Genomic DNA, 19,318 nt, shown 5'->3' on the forward strand with positions numbered 1-19,318 from the left:
CAGCAACAGTCTACAGGAAAGCACCTCTAGCTCTTCTTCACCTGTAGCAACGATGTCATTTTGCACTGAAATGGTAATTCACTATATTGAAATAACAGGCCTCCGGTGCTCCAGCACCATCTAGCAGGCCAAAGAGCAAAACACAGTTAGGCAACACAGATTTTGGCACAAAAGTGTAAAAAAAAAAATTTTTTATAATTGCAGGACAAGGTGGAACCTTTCTTTTTTCCTTAGCTAAGCCAACCATCGCCTTTCTGCTGCCAGAACAAGATCGCCATTTGACATGAAACATGTGGCTTGCGAGAGTACAGCATTAAAATACAAAGCTAATTTACACTCCAGCTAAAAAGAATTCAGGTTATTAACAAGCGGTTACTGTGGAATATAATCTCAGAAATAACAGCCTTGTGCTATGAAATCGCTAATGTTTCTCAGGAGCTCTGAAAACTTTTCCCAGCAATTCCCCAGCCCTGGGAGTYAGGTCATTTCTGTAAACAGCCACGTGCTCACCAGCAGACGGCAGAAGAGCACCACRAATTCCCAATCCGGTTTTACAGACATTAGCGACTGAACATCAAATGCAATTAGCGAGTCACATCCATACCCCCAAACCAGTAGCCCGCCATCCACTCTTAGTAGCTGTAAATGATAGTGTTTTGCCAAAAGGATAGTACATCCTTTTGTAATAAAGTGTTCTGCTGCATTCTGCAGCTTTCTGCAGGAAGGACACACTGCGCACTGCAAATATGCTATTCTGAGTATATCAGAAGGAATTAGTTCTATTCCTAACACAACTAAATCAAAAAGCAAAAGAGCAAAAATTTAGAAAAACAAGAGTAAATAATCTCTCACATATCTAGACAGCACACATCGACTTGGCCATCCAAGGTAATGCACCACAGCACGCAGCCAGTCTCAGTCACCACCCTGCCAATACACGCTTCCTCACAGTCCAAAGGACCCACCGTCTCAAACACGGCCGTTTTCCTCATTCCACTCGGGATTAGCTAGTCCACMCCTCTCTGTGAAACTAAACACTGAGAATAGATCAGGCTGACTCGGGAACGTCACTGGTCCAGTGTTATCCAATACAGGAAGTTCTGCAGCTTGTCAGCAATTTCAAATCCTTGAGTCTGAGCCTCCGTAGCCTACAGATTACTACTGAAAAGCTGAGAAGCTTCATTTTACCACGTCCTGTGGAACAAGACCAGTGACAGGTGAACTAACCAGYACTCTGCATGACAGTGGAAAACACTCAGCTGTCTCAGTTTGTCTTGATCATAACCCTTCCAAGTGAATGCAAATCTGCAAGTCATTTGAAATTGTTCTCTGAAGAGGAGACTGACCCTACAAGCAAGTCTTGCGTGTGGCACTGCAGGATTAACTGAGCACCAACTGCTTAGTAACTAGCTTTCATCCGTGATGATGAAGAAATGGCTCAAAGCACATACAGCATGGTACAGGGTATAAAAAGATTGTTTAGTCCAGAGATAGCTACCACTGCTCAGGAAGACTCCTCAATCTCAGCTACTTTTGGCCAGATACAGGGTAGAGTTTAGAAAACTGAAGCTTGAAGGAAAAAAAAAAAAAAAAAAGGTGTCTTTTGCAAAAGTATAAGAATTCAGATTTTCCACTGACAGGCTCTTTCAAGCAATCCCCCTTTCAAGTGTTTTCTTTTTGCCAGCCATAACAACAGGAACACGTGTTGTTTCTTATTCTTAGAATCTCTCTGCAACTTCTCTAGAGGTTACATAGCAAATACAGCATTTAAAATGTAGTCCTAAATAATGGATACCACACCGTCAGATGTTTCCTTTACAAAAGGCTGGAGTGCTTGAGATGCTCTCTATGAGATGGAAAGAAGTAGATCTAAACAAATGTAAATATGMCTTTGGCATTCTTGTGGTAATCCAATTGAGCAACCTGTCCTTAACAACAGCTAACACYAGGGAAAAACCATCCATTTTCCACAGAAGGTCCAGCCCTGGCATGTTATGGCATTGAGACTGGTATCAAGATAAATAGATTGCTAAAAGGTATTTTACCCACTGAGTTTTCTCAAAAGAAAGATTTGCAGGAAAGACACTCTCTAATCCACCTTCTCTAAAACAATCACAATGTTTATCTTCTCAACTTCCTTTTCCCTTCTAAAATTAACAAGCCTTCATGGTCTTTATGTCTTTGTTCATAAGAGAATATATCTGTTTTCCTGATCACTTTCATCAGCTTTCTTCAAAACACTRCCCAAGTTCTAACTCCTTCTAGGACAGGGCATTCGCAGGCCAAGACTTCAGGTGAGGAAAACTCCAAACTAAGTAAGAAGACATCTTCCACAGTATTATCTTTCTGTTCCTTATACATACACACACGCACACACACACAACCTTCCTCACCCCCCTTTTTTAAGGTTTGGGTGGTGGGATTTTTAATCAAGTTTTTACTGCTTTGGGTTTTGAGAGTGAAAAATATCACTGAGGTACTCACAGCAGTGACCATGTCTTCCCCTTCCACTCCCACCTCCTCCACCACCACCACCACCACTTACTTCCTTGGCTATGTTAGAGATATGGCTATGTAGGGCTAAAGTTAGGCTTTGTTCAGAGATATGGCTATGTAGGGCTAAATTTAGGCTTTGTTCAGTATTTAAAACAGGTAAATCCCTAACATAAGCAAGTCATAGGACGCCCCCCACCAGAAGTCATTCCACTAGGACCAAAGTCATCTATCTTGTAGTAGACAAGTAGAATACAGTAGATGATGAACTGAAGGTCACTCTCCRAAATCCTCATGGATATTTTAGAAGGTACACAGATCTGATCAACATCGATTATTTCACAGTGACAGCATTCCACATTCAGTCTGTGCTGGCTTCTTTGTCAAGTCAAGGATCTAGTGACAACTGCTGTGCAGACACATTAATCCAGATTATCGCGCATGTAAGAGCTGAAAGATGTTGCTGAACAATGACTTGTGCTTATGCAGTTCAGCATGTGAGAATTTGATATATTTCCAGTTCTTGAGTTGTTGCTGATAAGTAGCCTAGCTATCAGTCTTGTTTCAAAAGCTGCAAAGTAATTTCTATAGATTTGTTATTCTTAATTTATCATTTTGCTTTGCAAATATTTTCAAAGTTCAAAACAACATAATTTAAGCACAGCAAACAATCTGTAGGATTACTAGTGATAAGGCAGTAAAAAACACAGTATTGAATGCCAGCAAAGTAATTTAGCAAAGGAAAAACCACTGATAACTACAGTGCCATAAAGAAGGAGCAGAAATGATAGGTGTACTTTTGAATGGTCATTCTTTTTGGTATCACACTCCCATTTCTCTCTTGCTGTGTATTTGTTGTATTAGTAACAAACAATAAAAGAATTAAACACTAATAATCAAAACATGCATATTAAAACTACACTATTACTGAACCTACTTATCTCTTAACATAACTAGTTTTCAAAGGAGATTAATTATACTGGCAAGAAGCTTTTTGCTGTTGCAATTTGTGAAGCATCTTTCAATACCAAAAACATTAAAACAGCTGCGAACACATAACTAGTTCTAAGATCCTAGGATTCTTTGCATTTAATCAGGTGTTCATCTTGTGACAATCTGTCTAGTCGTTGCTTTAGTACACCACTTCATATAAAAATTCTTAATTTCTAGCCTTAACAGCACTGTAATTAGCATATAACCCACCATAAACTATACAGTGGCTGGAAAACAGCCATATTTTTCAGTATTTAATAACTGCAACAAAAAAGGGAAGATACCGGATTTATAGCTGAATTTCTCAGGTTTAATTAGAAACATGATCATCTTAAAATAAGTTACTGGTATTCTCATTTCATATGAGAGTATCTGACTGACAACACAAACAGTGCCCTCAAAAATTAGAAATGCATCACATCAACTTGCAGAATTAGGTGTTATATACATCTGCAGCCCATTGAATAGTACAAAAGGGTAAAATACAGTAATAAATTAAACAAATTATATGCCTGAAAATTAATGCTTGTTTTAAAGTGCAGCTATTTTCATTAATTTAAAGTATAAAAGCATTTGTGTTAAATGCATTAAGATACAGACTTACTCTCTAGAGAAAATACATCACTTTTTTAAATCTCCATCAGATAAATACTTAGGTTCCAAGTTCACATGAGAATTTTCTCTTTGTGTTGATATTGTCAAATTACAAGTGTCACTAAGAATAGATATTTAAGGTAAACACTAACAGACCTGTATTTAGCAACAGGCACCAAACTAAGAGATAATAAAATTTCATATATTCATAGAATTGCATATATTTCACTGTAAAATCAAAATTACTGGTAATACAAAAGTATGGTCTTTTCAGGCTTAAAGATACAAATTTCATTTAAAGCTCTCTGGTGGTACCAAACCATCTATGCTTCCCAAAAGAAAATTCTAAGGGCTACTAATTTAAACTCTATAGAAGCTGCACCATTTTACTTAAAGGGTCATTGTTTCTGAACAGTCTTACAATATAAGATACATTTACCCAGCTTCTTCCAACCGTATATCGAAATCCAATGACACACCAAAATTCCCTCATATGAGTAAAACTTGTTAATTCAGTCAAACTCTACGGAACTTGGCAAAAAAGCTTTCAAGCTTTAGTCTTCCATTCATCAATATTTATGTTGCATAGTGTGACTGAATAGCTATCTTTTCCCAATCTTACACTTTTCTTCTCCTTGGACTTTAGCAATTTTAAATATTTAGAGCGAATAAGGAACATCTATAAACAAAAGGTATGTTGCTTTTGGTTTGCAATCAGTTGGCTTTATTATAGCCAGCTGAATTTCTCTCCCATACAGAACACTCTCCTCCAAGAAAATGCTGATTTAACAGACTCAACATTCTTCAAGAAATATATTCATTTTACCTAAAAGTTTTGTGAAAGAAACCACACAGAATAGCAGCCATCAGCCCCAGTTCTTTCATTCTTTGGTCAATTATCCCTTCTAGGTACCTGTTGTCTGGTGAAACAGGTAAAGAAGCTCAGGAAACTCAAAGTTGTTTCCCAATTAAACCTGTTTTAAACAGTAGAAGTCTCATGCTCACATCTCCTTAGATTTCCAGTGATTTTTTTTTCTCCTTTCAGGAATTGGGCAGTGTAAGTAGCATTGAGAGGGAGCTTCCCCTAAAAGAAATTATTCTTCACACATATATTTTCTTTTTCAGCATTTTTGTCAAAAATCAGGATGCATATACTCTCATCCTAATTCACCCCCTATCACAAAAAGGRCAGGCAGGAACAAAATGCTGGATTCACCAAGCAGGAATAGGGGAAACCAAGGTAAAAAACTAAAACAGAGGATCACACCACTTATTTACAGCGCCAAGAGCATTCCCAGACTCACTCACCAAACCAGCGGTAAGGGAAGGAGCAGACTGTCCTAGGGACTGATTTCTCATGCGGACCAGGTTTGAGGTATCTGCAGGTGGCTGCCATGTTGTTTGTCCTATTCCGCTGTGGACACTGTTTGATAAGGGGAGTAGTTGCTTTCCTTTAAAAACAAAAGCAAAATACTATCAACTTGTTTAACAAGTTCAAAATATAATTCTGAAAATAAATATTGCATATGGAGAAATAATGGTTAATAAAAAGTAATTTTAAAGTTCTGGTASGTTAGAACTTGTAAAAGTATACTACCAGTGGAAATCATTATGTTTGATAACTAGGTATTTCAAAGAACCTAGTTTACTTTGATTAGATGACSGGTAAAACCAGAAAGCTGTAGAAGACAACTTCAATCATTTCATACCTTTCTATATTTCATGCAACTTAAAAATGATACATTCGCTGCTAATTAAACAATTTATTACACTATAGAAAAGCAATGTTCATGTTGCAAAGTCTCTGAAGTATAATTAAGGTTTTCATGAAAATCCAGTCATAATAAAATATGTCTTCCAAACAACTTATCCATCTAGGTATCCCCATTTTCCCCTACCACAGCAACATTCAGCAGCAGATTTCCTGCAGCTGTGATCACAATACAATGTATGTTTAAACATTACTTTGCTTTGAACTATGGATGGATCTGTTGTAAAACAAAATTCACTATTCAGCAACATATCCTAAAAGCAAAACATTTCTGTAGTTTTGTTTTTGCTAAGTCTCCTTCATATGTAATTAGTGTAGATGCTAATCTCCCATGCAATCAATTTATTATCATCAAGTTCTAAGAATAAAGTGGAACTATATAGTGTGAAGGGCAGTTCCTATCTGAACAAGTTCACACCACTGTACTGCAGAAAGTATAGTGAACATTTAAAATGATCTACTCGATACATTCTTTTCTAGGCAACACAACACTCCTTTTCGAAAAATGTCAAGTAGTGAATTTTCACAAAGAGAAAGAATCAAAGTTAAAGTAGGTCATGTTTTGACTTCATCAAGCTCAGCAGTGTCCTTTTATGTACAATTATGTCATTCACAAAAAAGAGAAGAAAGATAGTCTTGTGGCTAGCACATATGAGCGAGACAGTCTGTAAATCTGGGTTCCATTATTAGCTTCCAAATGACTTCCTCTTAACTCTGGTCAGTCAATTCTGTACTTGAGTTTCACCATCTGTTACATGGGAGCAAATAATACCTCTTTTCCTTAAAATCAGACTGTCAGACTAAATAAATTTCTGTTTTTGCAAAACACAAAAATTAAATGTGGGCTGGCTATTAGGGCACTAGCCTAGGACAGGTCTCACCTCCAGCAGAGAAATAGTGTGAGACATAGGAGGCAGTACTTACTTGTAGACACAAAAAGAAAAGATTAGTTAATATATTTCTGTAACAGCACCCCCCTTCCAAGCATGGTGAAGAAGTTGCCTACAAAACAATTATATGCTCAGACACAGGAGAGAGCAATACATTTGATGCAATGAGTAGCAAAAAGAACTCTGTATCTTTAATCACAAACACTGCAGGAAATACTTTTTTCTCAGAGGCAGAAATCTATTTTTCCGCAAATTCTTCAATTTGAGCTTAGAATTATATGAGAAATRTTATGAACACTCAGCACATAAAAGCAGCAACAATATTTGGAATATTGCCACACAACACCACTAGCCATGATTCCATGGATTTTTTTTTTTTATGTTCATATTAATTCTCTGTGGAAGTTATGGGCAATGTATCAATATATATTAATGTAGTAAGTCAAAGTGTATGAGAGACTAAAAAGCTCAACTTTGGCTAGCAAACAGACACAGCATATCAGTACCTTTTCCTCAGTCCCACTCAAGCTGCTTACAGCTGTGGACATAATTTTTATGGTTTGCTTGTTATCAAGCAAATGCAATGATRTGTCTTGTCTGCAGAGATCCAAAACTTCAGCAATGCACATTGCAGTATTTATCTCTGCAAAGCACTAACAAAGATGTCCTATAATACCAATTCAAAGCATACAATGTTAAAACCATTCAAAATGCCAGTGCTTAAGAGAGCAAGAATAATATTGTTTAATTCCCCATAATCTACAATTACGAATATCTCCTTTCACTTCCACAAAAGTGGAAGCCTTTCCCTATCACGCTTCAAATCTTACAGATATTCCTAACATTTGTATTCGAAATATGTATCTAAACATCTACATCTCCTTTATTCAGTTGAATCACACTCACCTTGTTGAGGATCTTTTCCCCCTTCATGTACCGGGTTATAGCAGATCAAAAAGTCATTAAGATATAGAAATAAGTTATGGAGAACATTATCAGTTCGGAACAAARAAATTACAAGAATGTTATATCCTAGCAGTTAGAAAATCTATACAAAGGAAGGGGAACCCCTCTAGCTTTCCTGCTTCCTCCTACTTATTTTACATCACTTAATACTATAKATTTTTTCTTGAATAGAAGTATCTTTAGCCATTAGAATCAGTCAACAGCTGTAYAGTTAATAAATTTTGTTCTCCTCAAATGTTTGATCTACTTAGAAAACAATATTGAGTACAAGACATTGTGAATGCGTTTCCATTTCTCAAAAATACCCCATTTACTAGAAATAAAACATTAAAGACAAGGTCTACCCAAAATAAAAAAGGGCATACTTTACTGCTTATTACATCCCATTACATCTAGTACCTCAAACATTAGTATATTTATCCTTTTCCAGACAAAGGACAGAGGGACAGACATTGGATGTAGTTTCACATCACTTAAGCCAAGTCCAAGGTGCTGCCAAAAAGGGTGGCCTTCTCCACATTCTTCTTCCCCTCCCAGCTGAGRGTTCCCAAACTCTTCCTTGTTCTTGCACTAACATGCAAATAGCCAGTCAGCCTAACTAGGAATGGAAAATGGGTGAAAATTAACTCTACAGAACAGGAGCAGCACTCAGGCAGATCAGCTATTTGATTCCAGGCTGGTCATGCAGCCCTCTATGCTCTAATGCCAGTATCATAAACTGTGATGGAAGTTTCAAACAATTGTGAAACCATTCCCTAGCCCACATAGAAAGTCTCTGAAAAAAGGAGCTACTGAGCTTGGTCCTCCAGTTTTTGGCTAACTACTGGACTATTCTACTAATTCTGCAGAAGTACACTAAATTCCCTGACAAAAGAATGAAAACAGCATTCACAGAAAAAAAAAAGTTAAATTGAAAAAACATCTAGAAAGTAAACAGCATTTTTACTTTGACTCATAAATGCCTACAGTACTTTTGAAGCTAAAGAGAACTAAACTAATTTGAACATGATATAAAAGTTWGTTTCCCCATAAGAAACAATATGGTAGAATATATCATGTAGGTAAGCTTACTTTCAGTGGTTGCTTTAGAAGTGAAAGAGGTAAGAATATATCATTGGTCCCTAAAGTTCTGCCACTATCTCTTTTAATTTTGCACATYAAGTCTGAGTTTCTGATTTTTCTCTGTTGATAATATATAGAATTTCATTCCAAATGCAGTCTTTCCCCCCACCACTGTTTTCTACTAATATCTCCTTTTGCATCTTTCTCTTGCTTAAAATTTTGTACATCTTCCCAACAAGTGGTCAGCTCGAGTTTTAAAGAAAAGAAGTATCGGTATATTTAATCACAACTGYTACGCCAACAAGTAATAAGCAAGTCTTTAATAGCAATCAATTGTCATACAGGCTTTGCAGAATGGCATACCTGACAAGGAGCTAGCCAAACTACCTCTCCGTAGCTTGCAGTCATCTTGACTTAACTGACGATGGAGCTTGGTTTTTCCAGTAGACGAAAAGATGTCAGGATTGCTAAGCTTTCTGCAGCGTAATGGAGTGGACTCTGTTATCATTTCCTGTACAAAGAAAAACAAGCAGAAGTTTGTTAGTGATAGCTAAGTTGTCTATATTCTGAAGTATACTATCTCCAAAGTATAAAACCTGAAATTTAGAGGTTTTTTAATTATTGTTTTATTAAGCATACGGCTTAAAATTGTAAGTTTCCTTCTTCTGTGCCACATCTCCGTGCAGAAAGACACCAGAAGTTCCCAGTTAATCATGGTTCTTGAGCATTATTGTTATAAGAATTGCCAACAGTAAAGGTCAGAAAAAAAGGCAATTAAGCAACAACAGTTATTTGCTCTTACAGTATGTTGGAAAAGAGACTACTGAAAAATCAGGCTAAAATAGATGCTTTGACTAAATCTAACTCCTGCTAAAGCAAAGAATATCTGCTTTGATTTACTGAATATTTATTCCATCCAGTAGCATAAATTGTTGTGATATCCTGTTTTACCCAAAACTCCTATTATAAGATACTGTATAGCAGCTCTACTACAAGACTTTACGTATCACTACATAATAATCCATTAGGACAGAGATCATTCTTTGTGGAATGTCTTTATTATTACTACAAATAAAATCAAACATGTGTGTGTTAAAAACACTCCCCCAGATACATGCTTATTTTACAGCATATAACAAATATATGATCAGAAGTAGGTAAAACAGCAGCTAGTACACCCACAGTGTTTTAAATAGTTCTGGAGGTGTCAGTTATAACTGTGATTTTACATCTGAAGAATTACAAGCGTTGTTACCATGCATGGATTTAACAATAATGTGAAGCTTTCTATTATAGCCCCTACAGATGCACTTGGACAAGTTCTCTCTTCTCTATAGTTGTGCAACACATTACACGTTTCAACAGATTGCTCCATTTTGTTCAAAATGCCTCTCATTAGCACGCACACACACACACACAAGAAGTCAGAATTTACCATCTCACCCAGAAAATTATGGCATTCCAGGTTACAAGTAAATAAGTTAAAATCTCATCTAGTTTACGCTCGCACACTCTCTATTCTGCAGTTCTACGAAATTTTTCAATAGCTAGCTACTTTCCTAAAGTTAGTCATATCCCTGTTAAAAGGCCCGACGCACCAGGCACTACCAGGTCCTTCCCCTCAATGCTGGCTGCCCAGGTACTGCCTGCTAACGTACATCACTAGAAAAGTCAGTAATCTCCCACCCTCACCCCACAAAGTCCATTCCCACGGTTGTCTTGCCTTCAGCCAGTGCATTTAGGCTTCTTCAGGATGGAGAAGCACAATCCCACCTGTAACACTGATGCAGCAACAGTACTTGCTCTCCCTACCCCTTCACCCCCCAGTTCAATAAGGATGGTGGAAGAGGAAGGAAGATATTCAGAAGTTAGTGCTAGCAGCAGCAGTGCCTGCCCACCCAGCTGCTGCCCATCATTGCCCAAACACATCCTCCACTTAAACTGCAGCTTTAGACCACCCCCTTGACACCCTGTTTCTCCTCTCCCCTGCCCCCATAGCTATGCTGCCAGAAAATGGAATTTGGGGGAGGGATGCAGGAAACACCAGGAAATAGAGAGAAGGCCACACTTAACTTTCTTTTTTTTTTGGGGGGGGGGGGGAAGGGGGCTTCTTTGCTTCGAATTCCCATTCACAGACATCTCACACATCTTGATGATGGTTCAGTGAGAGATGCTTGCCTTGAGAGGCACACCTTACATCACTAATAAAGGTGCAATAAATTTAAGTAATTAAAGAGAACAGCATTCCAACTCTCCAAATTTAAAGTGATTAAAAATCTAAAATTAAAATCAAAAATGTGTGCTGACCTGGGATTTCTCTTTGTTTGGAGTTTTTATTGTTTTTTGCTCAGGTGCACACTCACCTCTCAGAACACACATAAGCACATAGACACACACACACACCATCTACCTTTCTCAGTCAACTGCAACAAAAAAAGAACATTCATTTGGGGCACCAAAGTAAGGAAAAGCACAGAAGTCAGAAATGAAAGTACTATAAGACAAGTCATCTTGCAAGCAAATTAGAATCATAGAATCAGTAAGGTTGAAAGGGACCTCTGGAGATCATCTAGTCCAACTTCCCTGCTCAGCAGGGTCACCTAGAGCATGTTAGACAGGGCAGCCTGATCACTCTCGCAGGGAAGAAATTCCCCCTCACGGTCAGGCCGAACTCCCTGTGCTTCAATTTCTGCCCACTGCCTCTTGGCCTGTCACACAGGACAACTGAAGAGTTTGGCCTCGTCTCCTTGACACCCTCCCTTCAGGTACTTATACACATTGATAAGAATCACTGAAACAAGGACTAACATCAAGGGAAATAAAGATCTCTGCTCTTTGTCATTTTTCATTAGACCTCTCTGGGCAACCTGTTCCAGTGCTCCGTCACTCTCACAGGGAAGAAATTCCCCCTCGTGTTCAGGTGGAACATCCTGTGCTTCAATTTCTGCCCGTTGCCTCTTGGCCTATCACATGGGACAACTGAAAAGAGTTTGTCCCCTTGACATCCTCCCTTCAGATACTTACAGATATTGATAAGATCCCCCCCCTCAGTCTTCTCTTCCCCAGGCTGAAGAGGCCCAGCTCTTGTAGCCGTTCCTCATGGGGCAGATGCTCCAGCCCTCTGATCATCTTTGTAGCCCTGCGCTGGACTCTCTCCAGTAGCTCCATGTCTCTCGTGTACTGGGAACCCAGAACTGGACACAGCACTCGAGATGAGGCCTCCCCAGGGCTGAGTAGAGGGGCAGGATCACCTCCCTCGACCTGCTGGCAACACTCCGCCTAATGCACCCCGGGATACCATCAGCCTTCTTGGCCACAAGGGCACGTTGCTGGCTCATGGTCAACTTGTCGTCCACCAGCACTCCCAGGTCCTTCTCTGCAGAGCTGCTCTCCAGAAGGTCAGCCCCCAGCCTGTACTGGTGCCTCGGGTTATTTCTCCCTAAGTGCAGGACTCTGCACTTGCCCTTGTTGAACCTCATGAGGTTCCTCTCTGCCCAACTCTCYAGCCTGTCCAGGTCTCTCTGAATGGCAGCACAGCCTCAGGTGTGTCAGCCACTCCTCCCAGCTTGGTGTCATCAGCAAACTTGCTGAGGAGGCACTGCATCCCCTCATCCAGGTCATTGATGAATAAGCTGAACAGGATGGGACCCAGTACTGAGCCCTGGGGGACACTGCTAGCCACAGTCCTCCAACCAGACTCCATGCCACTGATGACAACCCTCTGAGCTCTGCCTTTCAGCCAGTTCTCAAATCCACCTCACTGTCCAAATTCTGTATTTCGTCTCTCGTCTTCCACCACTTCCCCCCCATCCAACACACAGACAGACACATAGCCTCACCAACAAAAAACTCTGCTTACTTCCTTTCCCTTTTCCCCTTTAAGGTCTCCTAGAGTCTTTTCTTCTTGGTAAAAAAAAGAGAGTTACAGGTTCTTATTATTTCTTCCGGAGTTACAGTAAACAAATTTTGTTAGATCTGATAATACCAGAACGAGAAGTGCCCCGCTGAAGGGAGCACGTGGAGCGCCAGCACCAAAGGGCACACCTTTTTCTACCACAATATCCGCTCAGCTGCAACACCCTGCCTACACACGCCTCTCGGCCCTGAGGCCAAGCTAATGGTACGTGTTGCTTCTCAGGATGTCCTTCCACATGCAGCAGCACCACATTAAGCAGTTGCTTCCCAGCAATCATTTACACTACAAAGGTACCACAGAGATATCACAGGATCAGTGGACTGGTAACAGTTTCTCACACCAACTAGTACACTCAGGCTGTCCACTACAGCAGATAGGGCTAGTGCATTTTACATATGGAAAACTCCTCACAAGCACTTTCTACTAAGCACATAAAACACTTGGACAATATTCAGAAGACTACACAGTTGTTGAATGTTTTGAAGAAAAGGACCCAATAATGCTCTGCAGGTTTATACAGGGTAAACATTGCCTTTTCCTGACTTTTCAGACAAACCAACCAACCAAAAAAAAAATCCACCGCAAAGTTTTGAGACAGCCTGCAGTTGTTAAAAATAATAATACATATATAGATAGATAGATAAATATATATAGAGAGAGATACACTGAAGTACAACGTGGCCAATTTAAAAATCCATTTTCTAGGTGCTATGCATATAGCGGGGGCAGGTTTAGCTTGGTCAGTCAGAGCRTGGTGCTGCTAATGCCAAGGTCGCAGGTTCAATCTCGTACGGGCTGTGCTGAGGGTTGGACTAGATGACCTCCAGAGGCCCCTTCCAACCTCACCATTCTATGATTCTATGATTGTGCCAGGAAAACACTGAAGAGGGGTGTTTTAATTTGACAACAATAGAGCTGTCTTTCCTAAGACTGTAATTTCACTCATCTATCAAAACCAAGCTTTAGTATTACAGTTCATAGATGAAGTACAAGGAAATAACAGTATGGAAGTTAACAGTATTAAAGCAAGATAGGGGAGGGAGGTGGCCAGGGAAACAGGGAGAAAGCTTTCCTTGTCCCAAAACATGATACATAAGAAGGACAGAAAGATCTTAGACAGTCTTCCAAATGAATGGTGAAGGAAAACTCCTTGCGGTAGAACAGTAAGATTTTGTTTACACACTTCCAAATGACTAATCAGACTGCTAGACCAACTGGTTGAAGAATCAATTACACAGCACAAACTGACAAAATTTTAAGGACTCAGCTTCCACTTTCAAAGAGAAAAATTCCTTACAGCTTTAGAAATCAAAGCATTAGTAAGCATGTAATACAAACACATTACTAAAACTGGGTGGAAAAAACTATGAGCACCTCTCCTTTCTTTCCAAAGGTGACAGAAAAAGCTTCTTAATTTACTTTGGCCTTGTAGCTTTTGCCAAAGCAAAAACTAGGCTTACACAGACAGCTGAACTTCACAAAGCTTATGGCTCAAGATAAGAACATCATACAAACCATCTTGATTTGCTAGGCAAAGATTACTCCTATCCAGTCCCTTCAACAGTATACAAAGGCTTGCTCACATAACATGAAATTGTGAGATACAAAGAAGAATGGCAATAGATCCTTCCTCAACAAAAAGCAGCTCCACATTTTGCAGCTCAGTCACTTACCACACTTGCACAGAAAAACCATTAAAAAAGTCGTGGCACTAGGGGGGGTGGGGGGAAGTCTGTTTTTCTTGCCTGAAATCTCACGTTAGGGTTACTGCACTCAGTGAGACAGAGAACAGAGCAGACTTGCTGCAATAGCTGTAGCCAAAAGACAAGAAATCTGAAGTCCTTCCTGGTGYGTAAGATTACTCCCATGTGTCACACTAAAGCCCTGCTCCAATGACTTCAGAAAACAGGTACAAGGAACCTGCTTGGTCATCAACTCTAAATAACACCTCCTTTCCATTCCATCAAACAGGAAGAGGTTCTAAAGGAATTCAAGTAAGAAATAAAAAAAGAAGCACATACACCACTGCAGTGATTTTTAAGCAACCTAATCTAATTGCTTATCTTCCGTAACTGTTCATTTAATGATGCTGCAAAAGTGTAGCACAGTACTGATCCTTAATCTAAAAATGACATGCAAACACTGCAACTGTAGATGCCTGTCAAAGGAGTAAGTTATCTTCTTTGAACTACTACATGAAGTATCCCACAGTTAAGAGACTGATTATCAACAACAGATGAATTTTAGAAAACAACCCACTTAAAACTTGTCTGTGGAGCCTACATTTAAGACCTAACAGATTATACAAAGACATGAGCCCTTGCTTACCTGTCATCATGTTAAGCATAATTCACAAAATGTATTTACTGTTAGCAGTCAATATTGCATGACTATTAAATCTCTTAATTTACCTAAAGCTCTTTGCAAGAAAGAAAATATTTAACTGTGATTAAGGAACATTCAGATCTCTGCAGGTAAAGACATGTTAAATTATTAGCTGGAAAGAAAAGCTGTATAAAAAAGTTTTTACTTAAATAGTTATTCCATGAACAAGAAAAATGAGAAATTTCTTTTTTAAAAAGTATAGTCATCTAAGATCAGCAGGAAGTGAATTCTAGCAAACTATTGAAAAGAAGAATGAAAATTAAAATGCAGTAAATTAACAAAGAATACACTACTATTACTCTAATTTGTAAGAAGAATAATAAGTAATGCAAATCAAGTAAGAAATAATGGGAAACTGATTTTTTTTAAAGCAATAAAAATACTGCACATTGAAAACTAATTTCCATTTCTTAATCCAGTACTGCTCGTCCTTTAAAAAAAATCCTGTTACGTTAGGATTGTGTGCATACACATAAGAGAAGCATTCTTTTTCTTTTCAGTCCCTCCTCCTCACTTCAGATAATGTGTGTACATTCCCTTGACAAAAGATATATCTGATACTATCATTAGGTCTCCACTCTAATACACTTTATAATACACTGAGAAAGAAAATTGAAGGCCTAGAGAAAAGATCACAAACCAAATGTCTGTGTAAGTACCACTTAAAGCAATGCAAGCATAGTATTTATGCTGTTATTTAGCACTGAAATTTGCCTTAACTTTCTAGATTGGATATGTCATACTGTGGGAAGAGGGCCAGCAATTTACGAAGAAGCTGAGGTAAGCCCAAACGTGACCAAAATTGTAGGCTGAATAAGAACTTGGAACTAGGACTCTCCTTAACTGTATCTGTTTAACTCATGTACTGCCAGCAGCATCCTGAAGAATGTCAGAGTATAATCTTATTTGATTTTGCTGCCTCTATCAACACAGCCTTTTAGAAACCACAGTATTTTGGTTTACTGCATCAAGAAGACAGAAAAGCTTCATAGACTATATTCCATTTATATAAAAGCGCTGGGTTTTTTTAAGACACAGAAGAATTTACATTATTTAACAGATTTATTAAAGAAATTCAGCAAAAAAACTCAATATTCCCACAAAAATACATAAATTTGATTTAGTATCAATATTAAGCATTCAAAATGAGCAGAAAGCTAAGCACTGTTCGTAGAATCATAGAATAGTAAGGTTGGAAGGGACCTCTGGAGATCATCTAGTCCAACCCTTAGCATAGCCCATACGGGATTGAACCCGCGACCTTGGCATTAGCAGCACCACGCTCTAACCAACTGAGCTACACAGTAATGTTCTTAAAGAGTTATACACTGTCATATGCACACATTTAACAAATTCTAAGTATGTAGAGCTTCCAGCATACTCATCTGTAGCTAAAAAGCAGATTACAAGAAGTTACAAGCAAAATAAATTCAAATCCTTCTTTAAAAAAAAATCTAGTAGTTTTAAAAAATATAAAGTTTCCAGTGATTTATCTAATACTATGATGTCTACCTTCCCTCTCCTATCTTTCTTCTCCAGTGAGAAGATTTTAAAAAAATAAATAAATCTTCAGGAAACAACTCTAATGTATGTTTGAATAAGACTAATGTATTCTAAGTTTTAATGTTATTTCTCAGGGGAAATTCAAGTTCATAACTTTGTTGCCAAATATCCAGATGCAGAAATATATTAAGTAGTTTGTTAAAACCAGGGGTAAATATTTACAGCTATGTACACTATTACTCCTTTTCTGAGAATCATCAAGTTGCAGAATCATTTTAATCATAATGGAATCAGTCTAGAAAACAGGATATTTTCTGATTACACATGGTGTCAGGTTCAATGTTTCATCCTTACTGAAAAGTTCAAACAGTACAATAGCTTACACAAGCAAAGTACCTGATTCTACTTTGTTTTAAGAGAAGAAAGGGCACTAGTTCTTAAGTACACATTGTAAATGCCTAAACCCAGAAGAACTTCATCTACAGAAATAGAAGAGCGCAGCAGACTCCTGTATCAAACTTAGAAGAAGTTCAAAGAAACCACTATGAGACAGAGTACTTCATATAGACTCAAAACCCATTACACATTCACTGGGGGGGGGGGGGGGCTTGAACAGTTCGAGCACTTCATCTCTCTACCATTAGTATTCTAACTTAAATATTTCAAAGATTTAAGGTTACAGGTGCATATGGCAGGGAAATTAACTCCTGGCAAGATTAAAAACCACAAACAATTCCATAATTCACCATTTCTAAGTTAGGATCCTGCCTCCTACAAGTTCTTAAAAAAAAAAAAAAAAGATAAATATCTTGATTTGTCATAAATCTAAGTGTTGCAAAATATCAATGAAACTTCTCTCTGAAGGCTTTCTTCCATAAAATTCAGAACAGAGAATGGAGGACTGCTTAACAAATCAGGCAAAGAGCAGAAACACAGCGGCATCTTAAGCTGTGCACATAAGAACTATGATTTCATGTTGGCTATAACAAGCAGAATTATCAGTGCCTAATGTCCTAATCCCCAAAAACACTGGTAGTGGTTTTTTTTTTTTTTTTTTTTGGTCAACGAGTTAGCTTTCAAAACTCCAATCATATTTACTTTAGCTTACAATACAAACATTAAGTTTTTGTCACATTCAGCAATAAAGAGCAGAACAACATAAAACATCATATCCTATCTGTGTAAGTTTTAGCTAATGCCTAAATGTAATCAAGAAACAAAATTACAGTCGTCATCTTTGGTAATGTACATTTCTTTTTTATTTCTACTGAGACAGGTGAGCAAAGCCCAGTGATAAGCTAAAGATCCATTCTATTTAAATAAATAAATGTTTCATAGCAATAGAACCTGGAAGAATGTTTCACCTAATTTCATATTAATGAACATTACAGACAGAACGCTTTGGGCCACATTATCAGTTATATCAGTACATACTAGTATTTGATTCTCAACCCAAAATAATCTACAGCTTTCTAGATCTGACATACAAATAAAATCTATTCAAAAATAAAATATTAGCTGAAAATACAGAGTTTGGCAAGTGAACAAAAATACAGTGCATAGAAAATGTGCATGCTGTATAAAAATGACTGATTTAGTAGCAGCACAGAGTTCCAGTCTTCTTTTCAAAAATGTGGACTTTCAAAAGAAAAATGTTTAAAGTTAAGTTTGAAGCATAGTCTCAAATAAAATATCTGTTGGTCCTGTTTGAGATTTAGCCCTTAATGTCCCAAGACTGAGGGAACTAGTAGAGAGAAATCCATGCTCAACTGCTGTTCCAAGGCTTGTTTCAAATGAAGCTGCCTACAAAGAAAAGAGAAAAGTAACTAATGAACCAAACTTTTGCAGGGAATGGGACAGATAAAAAACCTTTTTTGGTTAATTAGACATTCAATGACTTTTTACAGATGTATAACACAGCTTTAAGATGTGATCTTAATTTATAAAGCTCACTTAAATAGTGCAGACTTTGAAGGAAGACTAAGAAAACAGAAAATAGCATAGGAATCCTACTTAGCCACACTGCCTTTTTTTTTTTTTTTTTTTTTTTTTGGCCTGGTTATCACTTGAATAGTACTAGTAGTATAATTATTTGTAGTTAGACTGTCTGAATCCCATTAGCATCAATATAAGGTTAGCCAAATTCCACAAACTTCAGATAGGCAGGAATTTAAGCCAACAACATTAGAGATGGATTAGAGATGGGTATGTTTAACAATAAATGCAAGGAGGTCACAGGAAATTAGTGGCAAAGTAAAATCTAATATCCATGGCAAAATGGCCTAGTAAGGGCTAGAACACTATTTGCTAACACATATGATGAAGAGCAAAATTCATCTTAATCTTGTGTTATCACTAAGAAAGGTTGCTATTTGCAATGTTTTTTTTTTTTTTTTTTTTTTTTTTTTTTTTAAAGCGAAAGCTCCAATTCTTTGCCATCAATATCTGTCTTTGAGCCATCTGGAATAGTCTCACTTCCTAGCCCAGATGAGATAAAGACATCAATACACTGCAAAAATAACAAGCACTTCTGCAAAGTTCTCCTGAGGAGGAATTCAGTCTGAAGCTCAAAGCAGAGCTGCATGTATGATATGAAGGAATAAAAATTATCGTTTGATAAGGTTGTAAATAAAATGACCAATGGCTTTAGAACTAAACAAAAGAGGACACACTAGAACAGCAGAACTTTAACCTTTGGAAACCAAACAAACCCTTAATTCTAAGCTTTTCTCAACAGAAATCTCA

At 37.9% G+C, this 19,318-nt stretch overlaps 1 protein-coding gene across 13 annotated transcripts in view; it reads right to left on the minus strand.

Moving 5' to 3' along the window:
* MAST2 (microtubule associated serine/threonine kinase 2) overlaps nucleotides 1-19,318 on the minus strand; it is a 194,870-nt gene that overhangs the window by 163,967 nt on the left and 11,585 nt on the right. For 5 of the 13 annotated variants that reach the window (XM_085308114.1, XM_085308109.1, XM_085308112.1 and 2 more), the window contains 2 exons: nucleotides 9,133-9,280; nucleotides 5,389-5,531 (listed from right to left, as the gene is read on the minus strand). In XM_085308114.1, the coding sequence (XP_085164240.1) occupies nucleotides 5,389-5,531; nucleotides 9,133-9,280 (291 nt within the window). Of the gene's footprint in view, nucleotides 1-5,388; nucleotides 5,554-7,647; nucleotides 7,669-8,106; nucleotides 8,306-9,132; nucleotides 9,281-19,318 lie in introns of those variants that run through there. The other 8 variants (XM_085308119.1, XM_085308111.1, XM_085308110.1 and 5 more) reach the window with 6 other exon arrangements.

Source organism: Rhea americana, unplaced genomic scaffold (genome assembly GCF_003343005.1).
Source record: "Rhea americana isolate MKP2758 unplaced genomic scaffold, rheAme1 scaffold_27, whole genome shotgun sequence".
Lineage (NCBI taxonomy): Eukaryota > Metazoa > Chordata > Aves > Rheiformes > Rheidae > Rhea > Rhea americana.